We start from the raw sequence: 19,063 nt of genomic DNA on the forward strand, positions 1-19,063 counted from the left end.
ATTAGTGGCTGTAAATTTACATGTCCCGTCATTAATAGCTAGATAATTGGATTCCAAGGGTAGTCAAATATTGACATGAAACTCCATTTGTTTTGTTTCATCTGCAGCAATTGATAGTGTTGATACTAATGCATAGATATTGAGACAGGTCCTACAGTGAATGAGAATTCCTGTTAACATCTTGTTTGTCTTCATGCGAGGAACAAATACTGTAAAGACGATTGTTGTACATTTATTGATCTATCAAATTTCTAATTAAAACCATAATTAAATTCTTTGTCTTCTCAGATTCACAAGACAGCATTTGTTAGCAAAATTGTAGTGTGATTAGAATAAATTAACATTTTTATGTTAGCAGTCTTATTGCCTTTTTAAACACATTTTGTCTGCATGATAGAAACTGCTGCTAAGTACGAGTCATAGTGAATGGAAATGGTACATGTAACGGCCATTTTTTAGTACTTGTAGTTACATTTCTTGTCACTGGGTGAGAAAGCACGGCTTGCTCATATGCTTAAGCTGCACACTTAGATTGGAAATAGCAGGAGCTGTGAAGCTGATCACTGTCGTAGAACTGTACAAAGATTCCATGCCTTTTCATCTCTTAGAACGTCAGCTCAGTGCTTCCGGATACATTGGACAAAGCATTCCTGGCATTTCATCTGCTTACTTACCCACTTAGCTAGACTTAGATGACTTTATTGGATTGTGACCGTAAAGCAATCTCTTCAGCAGTCCTTCAGAGAGGCTAACACTACGCTCTTGGCATGACACGCTCATGTCAGCTAAACCTCAGCATATTTATCATCTTAAGTGCTTTGTTTTGTGTATTTTCTAAACAGTGTTCTTGTTCAGTTTGGTGTGGTCATGCATTATGTAACAAAGGGCTATTTTTAAAAACATACAGTTAAAAAGCACCACGGCTGTAGTTCTGTTAAGGTTACTGCACCTATAGGTCACCAATAGAAACGTGAAACTCAATAAATGTATGACTCCTAACAGTTTCAGCAATAGGCTTTGTTTGTGCAAAACTGATGTGTTAGTGTACAACTGAAATATAGTTCTATAACTAATTAGTTAAGCTCTTAATTTAAGCTTAGAGTAGTTTAGAGTGATATATTAGCAACATTAGGTGAATGCCTTCTAAATGATAGATTGCTGAGCTGCCTGTAAATGCATACCTAGCAAAAGAATTTGCAGTAGTGCAAGGGTAGTAGTAGTTTCAAATACAAAAAATCTTCAAAGAATTATAATTAGGCAAAAAAGCATGCAGTTAAATGTGCTTTATTAATTATTTTGTATGTGTTCTAGTTTATTCAATTCTTTATTAGTGTCCACAGATCCAGATATTTTTGGGGCTTTATCTATAAAAGGTACACATGGAGTATTTACTTCGAAAAATACTTCTTACAAACTTGTGTCATCCGAGTTTGAAATCTGTTCAGCACATATGCTGTTAGATTGTGAACCTCCTTGAAAATGCAACTGTAAATGTCAAACAGTATAAACTGTTTATTCTACTCAGCATCTTCAGTGTTGTGCAGTATTCCCCAGGTGATGAGTTACATCAATTCTCTTTCACTTAAGCAGGAGAATCTTGCCGAGTTAGTTTGTGTGCTTTACAGATTCCCATGGAGTAGGTACGATTAATGTTTTTATCCTTATTATAAAAGCAGCAATTCTAGCAGAAGGATCATTCAAGCCATTCTTTTTTGAAGTCAATGAGAAATTTGTGTGGGGAGGTCTCGCAGGATTTTATTCGCAGATATTGTTCTGCAAACCCCTTAAGATGAGAAAATAATAATGTGGAGGAATTGTACCAGATTCACTTCACCACAGAGCAACACAACTGTATGTTCAAGTCTCAGGAGGCAGCAGCAAAGGAGTGGAAACCTTTGGCTGCAGTTGAAAAAATGGCATTGTGGCTTCCAGAGAAAGGATCAACTGAGGCCTTTCTGAAATGTTTATGGAAACTGATGTTTCCTTATTGAATAGCAGAGGTTTTTGCAAGTTCTCCATCAGCACTGTGTCTCTGTGAGATACATAAAGTATTAGCAATATGACCTTCCTATTAGAGCTTGTATGTTTTGATCATTATATTGCTCGTATTGCCCTTTTTTAGAGAAGTGTTTCTTCTCTAGATTCATTCAAATTACTTGCATAAAAGTTAATGATGTTGGTTTTGAAATAGATACTTCCAGTACTTATTTTTTTTTTCAGTGTCCCCTCGCATGGCAAAGCAAGTGGGAAGGTCCAGAGGATCCTTTACAATATCTTAGAAGCCTTGTAGCTCGAGCGCTTGCTATACAGGTAATTTTAAAGTCGTTCTACGTCAGCACACTGGTGTTCAGTGACACAGTATGTTACGTGATTTCCACCACAGCAGGCCATTCAAACTCAAGTCCTGAAGAGTTTTAGAAATAGTTTTGAATACAGTGAAGTTGTTAGATTTCTATCTTAAATTTTAGGCAGTCTTTCTGATGAAGTAGGAGGGGAAAGAGAGGTTTGTTTGCTCAGATGAATCTTTACAGCTAAGTGAACACACTCTTTAATCTGGTAGAGACACATGTATAAAGAGTTACAGTGAAGCAATTCTCATAGGGGTGATACAGAGAATAATAGAAGACCAGTATTTGAAGAAAACAAAGAAAACATATGCATTCTCCAAGTTTACAAAGGGCTGTAATAGAAGGTGCTCGGTCTGACACGGTTCTGTCAATCTACAGCCTGGAAGTGAAGAAGAAAAATGTTAGTCAAGGTAAATCTATACTTTCATTGAAAGAAGAGGAATAACTAAGATCATAGGTAGACAAACGAAAAAGATGTTTCTCTATATTAATTAGTATTTAAGGAGATAGTATTTAAGGAAAAAGGTGATCAGAGGGCTGGAGCACCTCCAATACGAGGACAGGCTGAGGGAGTTGAGCTTGTTCAGCCTGGAGAAGAGAAGGCTCCGAGGAGACCTTAGCGTGATCTTTCAGTACCTGAAGGGGTGTCCAAGAAAGTTGTGAAGCGAATTTTTACAAAGGCTTTTAGTGATAGGACTAGGGGCAGTGGCTGTAGATTGGAGAGGGGCAGATTTAGACTAGAAAGAAGAAGGAATTTCTTCATTATGAGAGTGTTGAGGCACTGGCACAGGTTGCCCAGGGGAGTTGTGGCTGCTCCATCCCTGGAGGTGTTCAAGGCCAGGTTGGATGGGGCCTTGGGCAGCCTGATCCAGTGGGACGTTGGAACTGGATGGTCTAGCAGGGGGGTTGGAACTGTATAATCTTTAAGGTCCCTTCCAGCCCGAATTATTCAATGATTCTATGATTTCTTCGTGCTGGATACATGGAGAGGAAACTGCAAGAACTTTCCAGGAAGGAAGTTTTCTTTAGGAAGGATAGATCTTCAGTTACTTCCAGGCAAGAAATAGAAAGCTGCTGGTTTTGACCTTCATTAACACAGTCTTGTCCAGTGGGATTTGAAAATTTCTGTGAACGTTAGTGGTTGACTGTCAGATTCAGAAGATTTGTGGGGAACATGCTTTCTAGGCATTACTTTTTCTAAAGGAATTATCAAATAGACCTTTCTGAAGTGTTTCTAAGATTCTTGTTATGCAAACCATTTTTTTTTTTTTTTGCTAATGCTTAATTTTTGTTTCTCTTTTCCTTCACAAAAAAGCTCAAATTATAAACGATAAACTGTAAAAATATATAGTAACAAGTGATAATGCGTGTTCTGCTCTTATTTTGGTCATGTAACTAGGGTTCATAGAATGGTTTGGGTCAGAAGGAACCTTAAAGATCACCCAGTTCCAACCCTCCTGCCATGGGCAGGGACACCTCCCACCAGATTGGGCTGCCCAAGGCCCCATCTAACCTGGCCTTCAACACTTGCACAGAAGGAGCATCCACAGCTTCCCTGGGCAAGCTGTTCCAGTGTCTCACCACCCTCATCCTGAAGAATTTCTTCATAATGACTAATCTAAATCTTCTGCCTTGCAGTTTAAAGCCATTCCCCCTTGTCCTATCACTCCATGCTCTTGTAAAAAGTCCCTTTCTAGCTTTCTGGGAGGCCCCCTTCAGGTCTGGAAAGTGGCTCTGTGGTCTCCCCAGAGCCTTCTCTGCTCCGGGCTGAACAACCCCAACTCTCTCAGCCTTTCCTCATAGCAGAGATTGAACTCAGTCACTATCGCTCAGACTAACTATTATAGTCATTATTATTACTGAAAAGGCACCACTTGTGGCTGAGTCAGCAGTGCTCATAGCCTTAGGGTACACCTTGCCGTTTGTGACTTCTACCTTTATTTCTTTGCGACTAAACTGCATGTGATTTTCCTTACTTATATGAAATTGTTTAAATGGAAGCCTGAGATTAAAGTTCAAGCTTCTGTATGGAGTACACCTCCCACACAAAGTGGAGATAATGTAGCAGAGCGTAACGGGATGAAATTACCATTAACAGTAGATGGTTTTCAATCAGGCATATTGAAGAAAGTTTTTATTCCCATATATTACTGTCAACTTTTGACAAATGTACTGCATTATATTGCCATGATAGCAATCTTCCTTTTTCATTGTTTGAAATGCTGACAGCATTGTACATTTGAATTACTCATTTTTAATATAATTTACAATTTTGAACACTTTGTTACTGTAAGAGGGACAAATTATTAAGGCAGAACTTTATGGTAGATATTTAACTGTATCCACAAGCATGAAGTTGTGTTAATGTTTTGTTAGTCACAATAGAAAATAGTGACAGGTGGTTATTCTATTTCTACATTATTTTTTTTGTGGTTAAATATGTAATACAGTTGTATTTGAAGCAATTCTTAATAATACATTATGAATCTGTTTTCCTTCTGATGCTTCTAGAAATACAATTTCTGGTTTTATTTTGAATGCGTATCACCAGAAGATCTTGATTGTTTTTAATTATGAATTTCAGTTGAATAATCTTTTTCCTTAAATGTGATACCACTTCCTGTTTATGCATTTTGCACCAAAATTTTTATTCTTCTTGATTATATTTAATTAGATTTTCATTTTTAAAACTTTTCATTATTAAATTTATACCTGTAGTTTACCATTAGTTAATTATAAGTTTAGTATTCAGAAATTTAATAAAGGCTTCAATAAAGATTTTCTCATAACTCTGAATATTATCTTCAGATTTATATTTCAATAAAAGCCATATTTTGGATTGGACCAACTCCATTCAGCCTGGAGAAGAGAAGGCTCTAAGGAGACCTTATAGCAACCTTCTGGTATCTGAAGGGGCTACAAAAAAGCTGGAGACGGACTGTTTACAAAGACTTGTAGGGATAGGACTAGAGGCAATGGCTATAAACTGGAGAGGGGCAGATTTAGACTAGACAGAAGGAGGAATTTCTTCACCAAGAGGATAGTGAGGCACTGGCACAGGTTGCCCAGGGAAGCTGTGGCTGCCCCATCCCTGGAGGTGTTCAGGGCCGGGTTGGATGGGGCCATGGGCAGCCTGATCTAGTGGGAGGTGTCCCTGGCCATGGTAGGGGGGTTGGAACAGATGATCTTTAAGGTCCCTTCCAACCCAAACCATTCTCTGATTCTATAATTCTATGATTCTATGATCATATTTTTTTGAGTTACTCTTACCTCCTCCTCTGTTTCATTCACTGTAAGATACTGAATTCTACCTTCACTGCTTCAGATGTTAAAGTATTATTCAAAAAGCCAAATAGGAGCTGTTGAAACATCAAAATTATACTGAAAGATTGCATCGACTAAGGAAGGGTGCAGTAAGTCTCTGCTTATGTTTTTAGTTAAAGCTGCCTTGTCAAGAGGTTTGCTGCAAGTGCAGAAAATAATAAAAGCAACTGCTTTGTTACAAATATTTAATGGAGTTGGGGAGGAACCCAATCTATAGGCCAGATGGTAGAACAATTGTAGCAGAATTTATAGAAGTGAGAACATGTTCTGCAAGCATTAGACAACAACAGATATAAAAACAACAGGTGTTTCATTTTCTCAGGTCTGATTTCACTCAGAAAAAGCAAAATAAAAAAAAAAAAGAAATCTGCCTTCTTAAAGTGTGAATAAATCACTTTAGGCAAAATGCAATAGAGCCATCTTCTGCTGTGTAATATGTTATGGTGATAGAGCCAATAGAAATATATGATTTCTTCCCAAGTGGAAGGTCAGTCATTCAGATGAAGAATTCTGAATATTTCCAGTTAGCAATGCTGACATTGAGCTTTACAAAATCATATTTCAGCTTGTCTGTGTACGGTGATTTATTTGCTGTCAACGTTAAGATATGAATCATCATGGATCTTTGTGTTGTGATTTTTGGTTCTTACATTCCCAGTTCCCTCATCGAGGCATTGTATATATATTCTGTGGTTTCCCTCTCTCATGGTACATGGTTATAGGTCAGCAATAATATGCATCAGTGTATAGAGGAGTTTACGTCCATCTCAGTCTGTAGATAAGTATCTTCTTACGGCTATGGATACTGGCAAAAAAGAGAGAGAGAAAAGACCCAGAACCGCAGCTATTAAGAGGAAAAACTGCAGCCCAGGCAAGTGTCAGATGGATATCAGCACTGAAAAAAATGTTTCAGGTCAATAAACTGGAACTTTTTGTTTTCACAAGAACTAAATAAAGACTTTAATTTCACATCTTCAACCAAAAAAACCCAAACCCTCTTATTCCAAGAAGACCTCATATTTTAAATGAAAATATTTATTTTACTCTTTTGTACTGAGCTGCTTTTAAGGAATCTATAAAAGCACTTCTTCATTTGGATGGCTGTTTGGTCACAGCTGCTAAAATGTTTACAGCATGCACTGAATATTAATACTGTTGGACCTCAGAATCATTAACACTACTTCCAGAGTTCTAATCAAGGATATGTTTATGACTGTTGTATGTTTTTATTTGCGTAAGTGTTGAAAGGGTTTTTATTGAAAATATGTGTATACCCATAAAATACTCATATCATATGAAAAGGTTATATTTCATATTTTATCAAGAGACTTGTATATATCTCTCTGGGATGTTGTTATCTCTTGTCCCCATCCGCCCCCTTCCTGAGTGAAGTCCAGGGTATTGATATTTGATTTCAATTCCAGTTTGATCTCTTAGTATCAGATTTCTGCTATTTTACTAGTCTTTTAATATTTGAGGTAGAATGAAGCCTTACCATTGCTCTGTTTCAGCAATTAGGTGCCCAGAAAGGTAGACTGAACACCCAAGGTACATGAGGTTTGAACTCTTGGAAATTACGTGCTGAAGGTACGAGAAAACAGGGGACAAGACTCACACTTATCTAGTCATTCACCAATAACAGGCAAAAAGACTGCTTTTAGAAAGCCAAAGAATCATAGAATCATAGAATAGTTTGGGTTGGAAGGGACCCTTAACGCCCATCCACTCCCAACCTCCCTGTGATGAGCAGGGACATGTCCCACTACATCAGGTTGCCCAAAGGCCCATCCAGTCTGGCCTTGAACACCTTCAGGGATGGGGCAGCCACTTGACAAAGAAGTCAAGTCCTTTCAGTTTCCACTGAGTTAAAGAACTCTGAAGACCAGCCTATAAATCAGTCTTAATGCAACACTGCACATAAAATCTGAGAAACAGATCGTGCATCCCAAAACAGACACGCTCACATACTCTGTACAGACACAGCCAGCCACGCACAGACTAACAGGGAGAGCAGAACAGTACCTGTACAGGCAGCTGCGTAAACATAGAGAGCACGAATAGACCTTTCCTATTTTGGTGGGTCACTGTTCAAGTCTGGCTGATTTTTGGTCTTTCCACTGTTTTGCTTCCAATCGCTCGGTCTGCAGCAGGCACCTCCCAGACCTCTCATCCTGATTGGATGGTACTGCTAGAAGTTTGCTCGTGGATTCCTTTCCCCCATGCAGAGAACATACTCACAAATAGATAACTGAAAGTACAGCTTAAGAGAAGGATAGGGCAGACTGTTAATTCCACATAGTCACTCTGAACTAACAGAGTTGTGATCCAGTGAGGAATCTGTTTGCTACAGCTGAACTTGAGTTTCAAAGTTCCCATCAGATTTGTACTGTTGCATGTGCTTTTCCTTACACACACAAATGTATTTTCTTACAGATTCTCAGCATTTACCATTTTCAGTGTCATTTCATGACCCCATATGATGAATTTGATCTTAACCCTCAAGTGTGACAAGACAACTGAAAGAGACCTGCAGCCTAGATGATAAACTCTTCTGTGGGGCTTGCCACAATAAAATTTCCCTTTCTGATGTAATGAAAGGCTTTATGGGGTACAAATAATTCATATAGTGTACTTGAGGTGCCTTCACGCTAAATGCCTTGGCTTTACTGTGTAGGAACAAACAACAATCCACACCAGTTTATTGCATCAATTAAAAAAAAAAATCCTAATTTCTGTGGCTACACAAAATTATGCTTGGCTGAACAAACCTTTTGATGGTCTGAGCAATAATCCCGTGTTGCAGTGTTCTGTTCAGTGGAGTGTAAGTAGCTTTAATATGAGCCAGCAGAGTGTGTCCTAGGTTCACATGTCACGGAACAGCCACACAGTCACATAGTGGCTTTGATTGAACTGATGTCTCATCAGCCACTGTTTCCATTCTGTGGTCTGGTTTTCCTTATTGAAAACCAGATTTCCTTCTTTGCCTTTCCATTGTGTTGTATCCTGGGATATGTACCCCACAGAGTTCTGGTTCTGCCCCTCTATTCCTCTCTTGTGGGACCTCATCTGGACTGCTGTGTCCGGTTCCAGAGTCTTCAACGTGGGAAGGATATGGAGCTGTTGGAACGGGTCCAGAGGAGGGCTACAAGGATGAGCAGAAGGCTGGAGCACCTCTGCTATGAGGACAGGCTGAGAGAGTTTGGGTTGTTCAGCCTGGAGAAGAGAAGGCTCTGAGGAGATCTTACAGCCACCTTCCAGTACCTGAAGGGGCTACAAGAAAGCTGGAGAGGGACTGTTCATATGAGCTTGTGGAGATAGGACGGGAGGGCATGGGCATGGACCGGAAGGGGGCAGATTTGGACTGGACATTGGGAAGAATTTCTTCACCATGGGAGTGGTGCAACACTGGAGCAGGTTGTCAGGGTAAGTTGTGGCTGCCCCATCCCTGGAGGTGTCAAGGCCAGGTTGGATGGAGCCTTGGGCAGCCTGATCTAGTGGAATGTCCCTGCCCATGGCAGGGGGGTTGGAACTAGATGATCTTTAAGGTCCCTTCCAACCCTAACTGTTCTATGATTCTATGAATTTCTGATTAGATTGCTTTAGTCTGTTTGGTAAAATCTTGAGAGTTAGGACAAGCCTTAGTAGTTGCTAATAGTGTTCTATGGCACAGGCATGGCTGAGAGACTTCCTCTGAATTTTGACAGCCTCTGGAGAGGGTTTTAAGAGAAAATAAATGACTGGTAAACAGTAAAAAAGGAAAAAAAGAAAGAGACTGATGACTGCAGTCCGAGGGGTCATTGTTTCAGAAGAGGAACAAGGACTGTGAGGGACATACTTAATGGAAAACCTGTATCTCATGGGATGTTGACCAGGGAAAATGAACCATGGCAAAGCAAGCAATTCTTTTATTGTAACGTAGCCTTCAAGCTGGTACTATAAAACAAATTACTGCAGTGCATCCCATCATTACTAGTGCCTAATATAATGAGTACTCTGTGTCCCTGTTTAGTCACATCAGCACGAGCACAACATAGATTTCAGAATCACTCCTCCCGCACTCTGCAAAGGAATTATATTCGAGGTAGTCCTGACTTTGTCCAAGGATTGTGGTAGTTCAGTCTTGTCTGTTATCTGCAAATGAATATTATGTGTCACTGGTTTCCCTGTCCTGCAACTTCTTACAAGTGGAGATGGGAAGTAGTACCATGATCTCTTTCAAAAGGAGAAGACAGTGACGTTTCTTTGAATTGTAGGATCACAGAATAGTTAGGGTTGGAAGGGACCTTAAAGATCATCCAGTTCCAACCCCACTGCCATGGGCAGGGACATCTTCCACTAGATCAGGCTGCCCAAGGCCCCATCCAACCTGGTCTTGAACACCTTCAGGGATGGGGCAGCCACAGCTTCCCTGGGCAACCTGTGCCAGTGCCTCACCACTGGAACATCGTGAAGAAATTCCTCCTTATGTCTAGCCTAAATCTGCCCCTTTCCGGTTTATAGCAATTGCCCCTAGTCCTATCACTACATGCCTTTGTAAAAAAAGCAGTTAGATTAGAAGTTTATTTGATGACAACAATAGGGTATTTATATTAAATGTACGTTGAAATGATTGTGTCTGCTTTTACTATAGATAACAATTTATGAAACCTGTCCTAACCAGAATGCAGAGTCACTGTTATATGATAAAAGAGATTGTGACGTAAAGTCATGTCGTTAAAAGAATCATGCAGACAAGTCATTAACTGTCTACATTTAGCTAATGAAAATGGAAAGCAAAAATCTCCTAAGTGATTCATAATCATTTGACTTGAGGGTGATGTGACAGATAAAAAGATCACTGATTAATCTTTGAAAACATGGTGGAGACATTATGGAGATCTGTCTGATTGACAAAATAAAATTTTGTGATATTTGCTTGTATTTTGGATGATTTGGTCACTTTCAGGATGCTTCTATGGAATTATTTATCTGTCAGCAGTTAAAAGAATACTATAAAGTACTTTTTAAACAAGCTAGGTGCCTGGTAGGTGCATTGTATAATGAGAGTGTAGATTGCAAGATTTTTTTATTCAATGACTAGAGAAATTTTGTATTCTTCCAGTAGTTAGTATTTAGAAAGGACCGTGGTCTGTCTTCCTCTGTTTAGTGATAACGTGTGGAATCTTAGTTTCTGATTATTTTTGGGGTTAGTATTAAACATTAATCTTTCTATGCAGAAGCCCAGGTGGCCAAGAAGGCGAATAGCATCTTGGCCTGTATCAGAAACAGCGTGGCCAGGAGGACCAGGGCAATGATTCTGCTCCTGTGTTCGGCATTGGTGAGGCCGCACCTCCAACACTGTGTTCAGTTTTGGGCTCTTCATTACCAGAAAGATATTGAGATGCTGGAGCATGTCCAGAGAAGAGCAATGAAGCTGCTGAAGGGACTGGAGAACAAGTTTTATGAGGAGCATCTGAAGGAACTAGGGTGGTTCAGTCTGGAGAAAAGAAGGCTGAGAGGAAACCTTATCACTCTCTACAACTGCCTGACAGAAGGTTGTAGAGAGGTTGGTGTTGGTCTTTTCTCCCAAGCAGTAGGTGATAGGATGAGAGAGGATGGCCTGAAGTTGTATCAGGGGGTTCAGATTGGACACTAGGAAAAATTTTTTCACCAGAAGTGTTCTCAGGCACTGGCAGAGGCTGCCCAGGGAGGTGGTTGAGTCCCCATCCCTGGAGGCACTTAAAAGACAAGCAGATGAAGCGCTTAGGAGTATGGTTTAGTAGTGAACAGATATGGTTGGGCTTGATGATCAAAAAGGTCTTTTCCAATCTAGTGATTCAATGATTCTATATGGCTTACAACTACTTATAGAGTAGTTGATACCATAACTTAATGTTTATACTACAGTACCATAGTCGGGTAGCATAGAACTTTCACTACAGCATGTAAAGGAATTGTATCAAAGATGTACACGAAGTATAAAAGTTTCAAAGCGTAGGATTTTAAGTGTGGATTCTTGCATAAGCACTCAGGTACCCAAGTAACTAACCTGAAGACAACAGATCCTAGTCTGAAACTGTTAATATTTTGAGGATCAAACTCAAGACATGATTTGTTAAGTTTGCAATGTGCAGTGTGTGTCTATCTTCTTGTGTTGGCACATAATGCGTTGTGCTGATGGGAAGTTCCAGGCTTGCTGCTCCTCCTAACAGCCGTCATCACTGCATGTAAAGGTGGAAGAAGTCAAGGCATGTGTTTTGTAGAGATACAGTTTGCACAAAAGAATTATCTTAAAGCATAAAACTCGAAAGGAATGCAGTGATTTTCCTTAACTTAGTAAGCAAAGAGGGTAGTGACAACCATTTTGATGGAAAACATAAACTCCTGCGTTAGAAGAGGTGAAGCAGGGTTTCAACAGACTTAGAAACTTGATAGAAATTTCATTGTACAAAGCGAGCTGCACTGTACAAAGAATGGAACAGATGTTTATTTAGAATGGATGAGTCACATTGCATATAAACAGGTGGTTTTCTTTATACTTTAAAGTTAATTTTATGTCTACTAATTTGAAATAATTGAAGTTATTAATCTTTGAGGTTACTGTATATTTACGTAAAAATTTTTCAGTAATTGTAATAGTTGGCAAACCCATATTTACTCAAAATGTTGAAAAATCAGGCAATAACTTAAGGATACTTTGTTTTCCTGTTTTTTTGTCTTTTTTTAGAATTGGGTAGAAAAAGCAGAGAAACAGAAACTACTGTCAGACACCCTTGACCTTTCAGAGTTGTTCCATCCAGACACATTTCTCAATGCCTTACGCCAGGAGACTGCAAGGTGAGGAGAAAAATAATCTACCTGTTTAGTGTGCTAATATGCCATTGTTCCCTATGCGTGAAGATGATTATTTTCAGGACACAGATCCAACAAATTATGTCAAATGCTGTCATTAGTCATCTCACTTTTATTATTTGCACTGAAGCAGAATTGTTGTGAATTACTTGTATAAATACTGAATGTATTTTTTATAATTTTTGATTAAATTAAAAATGTATTTTTCTTCTAAGTGAAATTTAGTATGATATGTTACACATTGAAAATGCATTGGGTTTGGGTTTGTATTTCGTTTCCTGGTGCTATTTGTCTCTCATATTTACTGAATATATGTTTCCCTTGCAGAGTAATGAGCTGTTCAGTGGACAGCCTTAAATTTACAGCATCATGGAAAGGGCGAATACAGGAAGGCAAACTCCAAGTTAAGGTATTTTACTAGGATGTTTTACTACAATTTTACAAGAATGTTTTATTAGCATAATCCAAGTCATCTGTCCATAAACTTGCTGGAAAACTGAGATATAAATCCATTGGTGTAACTGAGAAACAAAGGCTGGTTAATGGTATACAGCTACAAAAATGGTAGTGGCAAAATTCTGCAGAGATGGGAGAAAGAAATCAGTTATCATTCCACGTATCTATAGTCACAGTGCTTGCAATTTAAAATTAAAAATTCAAAATTATTCTTGCTCCATTCTCTTCATCCATTGATGAAATTATGTCTTCTATGATACAGATCTCCACTGTAACATAAGAAGTTGTCCAATTCTTAAAATTTCATATCCTTTTTAAATGTCTTGCAGGAGAAAATGGTTTAGAATATTATACTTTTCCCTATTTTGGTTATGTAGTCACTCACGACATTTCCAACAGCAGTGCATTTCCTAGTTCCAGTACCACTTTCTGAAGGTTGTGTTTAAAGAAACCCTATCTCAGTCTTATGTATTTAATTCAGGGCTTTAGTATGAGAATATAACAGACAAGTGGTTTTCAGACTGTAGCTTCTATTAGGCATCTGTTCCAGCTTAAGATTTAGCCTTTCTCAAAGATGCATGAAAATTATTACTGAATTAAAATTTATTATTTCTAAAATTGAAGTTATTTCAGCAAGCCGAATTGATGATGATGATGATGATAATGATGATAATGATGACTATTGGTCAAATTATTATTATTTGTATTGGGAAAATAAAACCATCAATGGATATTTTAAATTTTATTTGGAAGACATCCGGAATAGATACAACTGTCATTAATTTATGCTGGGCTTCAGTGAAGAAAAAAGGAGAATATTTAGTTCAAAGTCAGAAAGTAATTACTAATTAAAAGAAGGCTCTTAAAACATGTTACATACAAAGCATTGCGTACCTATAGAAGTATATGGGATTCTTATTTAATTTTTCTGAACAATAGTGTGTCTGAGAAATCTCAAGTTATGTTAAATAAAATTTACTCTCCTATTCATCATAGAATGATAGAATCATTGGGTTGGAAAAGACCTTTGAGATCATCAACTCAAACCGTGCCTGTCTGCTACCAAATCATGTCCCCAAGCAGCTCATCTACCTGCCTTTTAAACACCTCCGGGGGTGGACAATCAACCACCTCCCTGAGCAGCCTCTCCCAGTGCTTGATATGATAGCCTTTTCTGTGAAGAAATTTTTCCTAATATCCAATCTAAACTTCCCCTGACTCAGCTTGATGCCGTTCCCTCTTGTCTATCACCTATCACTTGGGGGAAAAGTCCAACACCCACCTCTCTGCAACCTCCTTTTAGGTAGTTGTAGAGAGCAGTAAGGTTTCCCTCAGCCTCCTTTTCTCCAGGTATTTTGTTTCCCTCTGCAGAAGCTGTGTAATCGTGCATTCCATTCTTTGAAAGCTGTGGTCAGACTTCCAAGCAGGAAGTCATGCTTATTTCAGCGATTGTTCTCTTCTTCTTGACATTACAATGATTGTGTACTTGGCTGTTGCTCTCGTATTTCCATTAATCTAAAGTCAGGCAACTGCAGTTACATAAATGATGACATTTACAGGTATTTTTCTTTAGCGTTTCAAAGAATGTGGATCCAAATCAGAGGAAGTTCACGCTGAAGCGTGATCCAGATCTTACTTTTAAATTGTGTTTCCTATTCTCACACAGAACATTACAATAATTAGTTTCCTGTTATTTAAGAATTTTGTCACGGTAAAAAAGATCATCTATTAAAGTGTGATTGCAATTATTACTGAAATTTCATGTGTATTATATGTTTGAATATTTTATATTCCCACGCAGATCAGTGGCTTACAACTGGAAGGCTGCAGTTTTGATGGAAATCGACTTTCAGAAAATCTGCATGATTCTCCCAGTGTGTCATCTGTTCTCCCTTGTTACATGGCCTGGATTCCACAGGTACTAAATTTTTAAAATCACTAAACTTTCAAGACCCATAATTTGTTTTTTCTGTGTAGCAGCTTTTAAGTATGACATTGCTGACCTGTTTTTCCACTCATTTCAAAGTTAAAATCCCTGTTTTTAATAGAAAGAGACATTATTTCTTTTATATAAACAAGTATTTATTGTAATGTTGTCAACAAGTGTTTATTGTAATGTTGTCAATAGTTTTTAGCTTCTGTTGTTCAGATTAAGACAATGGCTTTATTTCAGTCATACTTTGTTTTTCCTTTGTCTTTTAGAAAACATTAATATATTCTCAGAAGTGTATTTAGAAATGAATACAGGAGTTTGGGAGTTCATTGCTTGAATATATTTTCTATGCATTTTAAACATGAAATTAAAATGCAACAGCAATAAAAGGACAGAGAGCATAATGGGATCTGTCAGCAAAGAAAGCCTTTCCGCTACTTACACTGATTTTAAAAAATGCCAATGCTGGCAGGACGGTGTCAGATGAAAGTGAAGTAACCCAAACAGTAAAAAATTGTTACTGTTCCTCCTTTCTGATTATAATAGCAATCTCTGGTAAATAAAGCAAAAAGTTATATGAAAGTTATTAAAAGATATGTAGGAATTACAAATTGATATTCTTAGAGTCAGGCTCTACAGAGGGGTCTGAACAGGCTGGATCGATGGGCTGAGGGCAATGGTATTAAGTTCAACAAGGCCAAGTGCCGAGTTGTGCACTTGGGACACAACAAGCCCGTGCAGCACTACAGGCTCAGGGAAGAGTGACTGGAAAGCTGCCTGGAGGAGAAGGACCTGGGGGGGTTGGTTGACAGCCATCTCAGTATGAGCCAGCAGTGGCCCAGGTGTCCAAGAAGGCCAATGGCTTCTTGGCCTTTATCAGAACAGCGTGACCAGCAGGACCAAGGAGGTGACTGCACCCCTGTACTCAGCACTGGTGAGGTCACACCTTGAATACTGTGTTTAGTTTTGGGCACCTCACTACAAGAAGGACATTGAGGTGCTGGAGTGTGTCCAGAGAAGAGTGACACAGCTGGTGAAGGGGCTGGAGAAGAAGTCTTATAAGGAGTGACTGAAGGGACCTTGGGGTTGTTCAGCCTGGAGAAGAGGAGGCTGAAGGGAATCTTTATCAGTATCTACAACTGCCTGGAAGGAGGTTGTAACAAGGTGGGTGTTGGTCTCTTCTCTCAAGTGATAGGTGATAGGGCAAGAGGAAATGGCCTGAAGTTGCACCAGGGGAGATTCAGGTTAGACATCAGAAAAATTTCTTCAACAAAAGGGTTCTCAGGCACTGGCAGAGGCTGCCCAGGGAGGTGGTCAAGTCCCCATCCCTAGAAGTGTTTAAAAGATGAGTAGATGAAGTGCTTAGTTATATGATTTAGTAGTGGACAGCTTCGCTTGGGCTTGATGATCTCAAAGGTCTTTTCAAACCTAGTGATTGTATGATTCTGTGATTAAAACTAAAAGAAAGCTTTCTGTAGAATTCATCCCATCTAAAACTTAATTGCCCAGTGTACCTTAGCTCCTTCTTTGGCATCTTCATCTCATCATAAGTTAATTTGGATAAATCTTTGTCTAGATGTGACTCTAGAGACAGCCTAGACCTCCAACTCTGGGATAGACAGGTGGAAAGAATCCCAGGTACAGATCTAAAAGAAAATACATTAACACTTTTACATACAAAATCAAGTGTAAACGTAGGAAGTGAGAAATAGGGACATATGCATTTTTTCCTGCTTCTTTATAACAATCAATAAAACAATATATAACAATATAACACTAAATAAACCAAAAATTTATAACAATAAATAAAATTAGCAGTATGTAAAAAAATGGAAGAGTAAATGTCACGTTTTATCCTATCCTGTAGACATTAATTCATCAATCAAATGAATTTATAAACTGCAGGAGTTTGTTCTTTGGCAACGTGGAGAACTCTGCCAAGTTCTCTCTTGAGAAGGCTAGGTTTGATTAGAAGAACATTAAACAGAGAAGTTCACTGGGCTGAAATAATTAAAATCTCCGTTAGAATTGAGTTTATTAATTATCATATATTATAGCAGTGATGAGATTTATGGTATATTGTGGTAGATATTGCACAAGGAGCTCCATTGTTAACATACTACTGTATCCCAACATAGCAATATAATATAGAACAGCATTAGAACAGTTCGTTGATGAGAAGCTCGACATGAGCCGCCCAGTGTGTGCTCGCAGCCATATCCTGGGCTGCATCAAAAGAAGTGTGGCCAGCAGATCGAGGGAGGTGATACTGCCCCTCTATTCCTCTCTTGTGAGATCTTGTCTGGAGTATTGTGTCTAATTCTGGAATCCTCAACATAAGAATGGTAGGGAGCTGTTGGAATGGGTCCAGAGGAGGGCTACAAGGATGAGCAGAAGGCTGGAGCACCTCTGCTATTAGGACAGGCTGAGAGAGTTGGGATTGTTCAGCCTGAAGAAGAGAAGGCTCCAGGGAGACCTTAGAATGACCTTCCAATACATGAAGGGGCTACAAGAAAGCTGGGGAGGGACTGTTTACAAGGGCTTGTAGTGATAGAATGAGGGGCAATGGGTATAAACTGGAGAGGGGCAGATTTAGACTAGATATAAGGAGGGATTTCTTAATGGTGAGACTGTTGAGGCACTGGCACAGGTTGCCCAGGGAAATTGTGACTGCCCCATCCCTGGAGGTATTCAAGGCCAGGCTGGATTTGGCCTTGGGCCACCTGATCTAGTGGGAGGTGTCCTGCCCATGGCAGAGGTGTTGGAACTGGATGATCTTTAAGGTCCCTTCCAACCCAAGGTATTCTCTGGTTTTATGATTGCAAGTGTAACGATCAAGATTTGGACTTTCAACACACAAATAAATACTAACCACCATCTGCTCTACTGCTCCCAGCTTTGATGGGAAAAAAATACTGAAAATTTAAAAAAAAACACAAACAAACATACAAAAAAACAACCAAACCACCAAAAAACCTATTACTAGTTGACATGAAAGATTTTTCGGTCCTTAAGTACTTTATAAGTTTTTTTTTTGTTAAGAGAAGTAAACAGATTTCTAATTTACTTGAAAGGCGCAGCATAGGATAAATATGGAATTGCAGACATCTTTATATATAGACTCAGTGGTGGGTGAGGAAGGATGGTAAAGTACACGGTTTTGTGTGGTAACACAGAATGTTTATCTTATGTACACTGGAAATGAGGATTATAAGTAACTCTTTTTTCTGAAATATATTCATCTTATGTTAGAGAGGAAACAGATTCTTAAGTGCTTTTCTGAGTAACAGCCTATATTCTTTAAATGTCAAAGATAAGCCCCAGAAGTTATATTAGACATAAGCAGAGTGCTTTTTCTGTAAAACATAGAAGCAAGGTAGTTCAATAATCAGTGAATTAAACTACTTCTGAAGTGCTTCATATTTGAAATGAATAGCAGCTGAAGCCTTTGTGTCAGAAAACAATGCAATTCTTTTAAAACACGTGCCAAAACTCGTCAACTACCTACATTTTAAATATCAAGTATCTCTAAGGAGGTTATTTCTGAACTGATCTGCCCTTAAGTTGTTTTGTCATGAGCTTCACTGTAAAAATTGGCCACAATCACTGTGCTCAGAAACCAAGGCAGAATCAGGTCATTATGCACTTCTTATTATCTCAGTACAGACTCATAGAATAGTTTGGATTGGAAGGGACCTTAAAGATTATCCAGTTCCAAACCTCCTGTCATGGGCAGGGACACCTCCCACTGGATCAGGCTGCCCAAGGCCCCATCCAACCTGGTCTTGAACACCTCCAGGGATGGAGCAGCCACAGGCAACCTTCCCATGGCAACCTGCGCCAGTGCCTCACCACTCTCATTGTGAAGATATTTCTCCTCATGTCTAGTCTAAATCTGCCCCTCTCCAGGTTATGCCCATTGCCCCTATAGTCCTATCACTACATGCCTTTAAACGTTAGATTTAAACGTTTATTTGATGACAGCAATAGAGTGATTATATTAAATGTAAGTTGAAATGATGACCTTAAAGATCATCTAGTTCCGACCCCCCTGATATTATCGTAGGATTCTTAGGTTTTGAATTTGTTTTCTTTTCCCCATAAATATCTTATGAACCCTAGTGAGCAAAAATCTGTGTATTTATAATGCAGTGCTTTGAGGTAATTTTCA

The 19,063-nt window shown here is 38.9% G+C and overlaps 1 protein-coding gene across 1 annotated transcript in view; it reads left to right on the forward strand.

Moving 5' to 3' along the window:
• DYNC2H1 (dynein cytoplasmic 2 heavy chain 1) overlaps window positions 1–19,063 on the forward strand; it is a 170,036-nt gene that overhangs the window by 147,172 nt on the left and 3,801 nt on the right. Inside the window, exons 85-88 of the mRNA XM_054088995.1 lie at window positions 2,221–2,310; window positions 12,379–12,488; window positions 12,831–12,912; window positions 14,761–14,877. Of these exons, the coding sequence (XP_053944970.1) occupies window positions 2,221–2,310; window positions 12,379–12,488; window positions 12,831–12,912; window positions 14,761–14,877 (399 nt within the window). The remainder of the gene's footprint in view (window positions 1–2,220; window positions 2,311–12,378; window positions 12,489–12,830; window positions 12,913–14,760; window positions 14,878–19,063) is intronic.

Source organism: Cuculus canorus, chromosome 1 (genome assembly GCF_017976375.1).
Source record: "Cuculus canorus isolate bCucCan1 chromosome 1, bCucCan1.pri, whole genome shotgun sequence".
In the NCBI taxonomy this organism is placed as follows: Eukaryota; Metazoa; Chordata; class Aves; order Cuculiformes; family Cuculidae; genus Cuculus; species Cuculus canorus.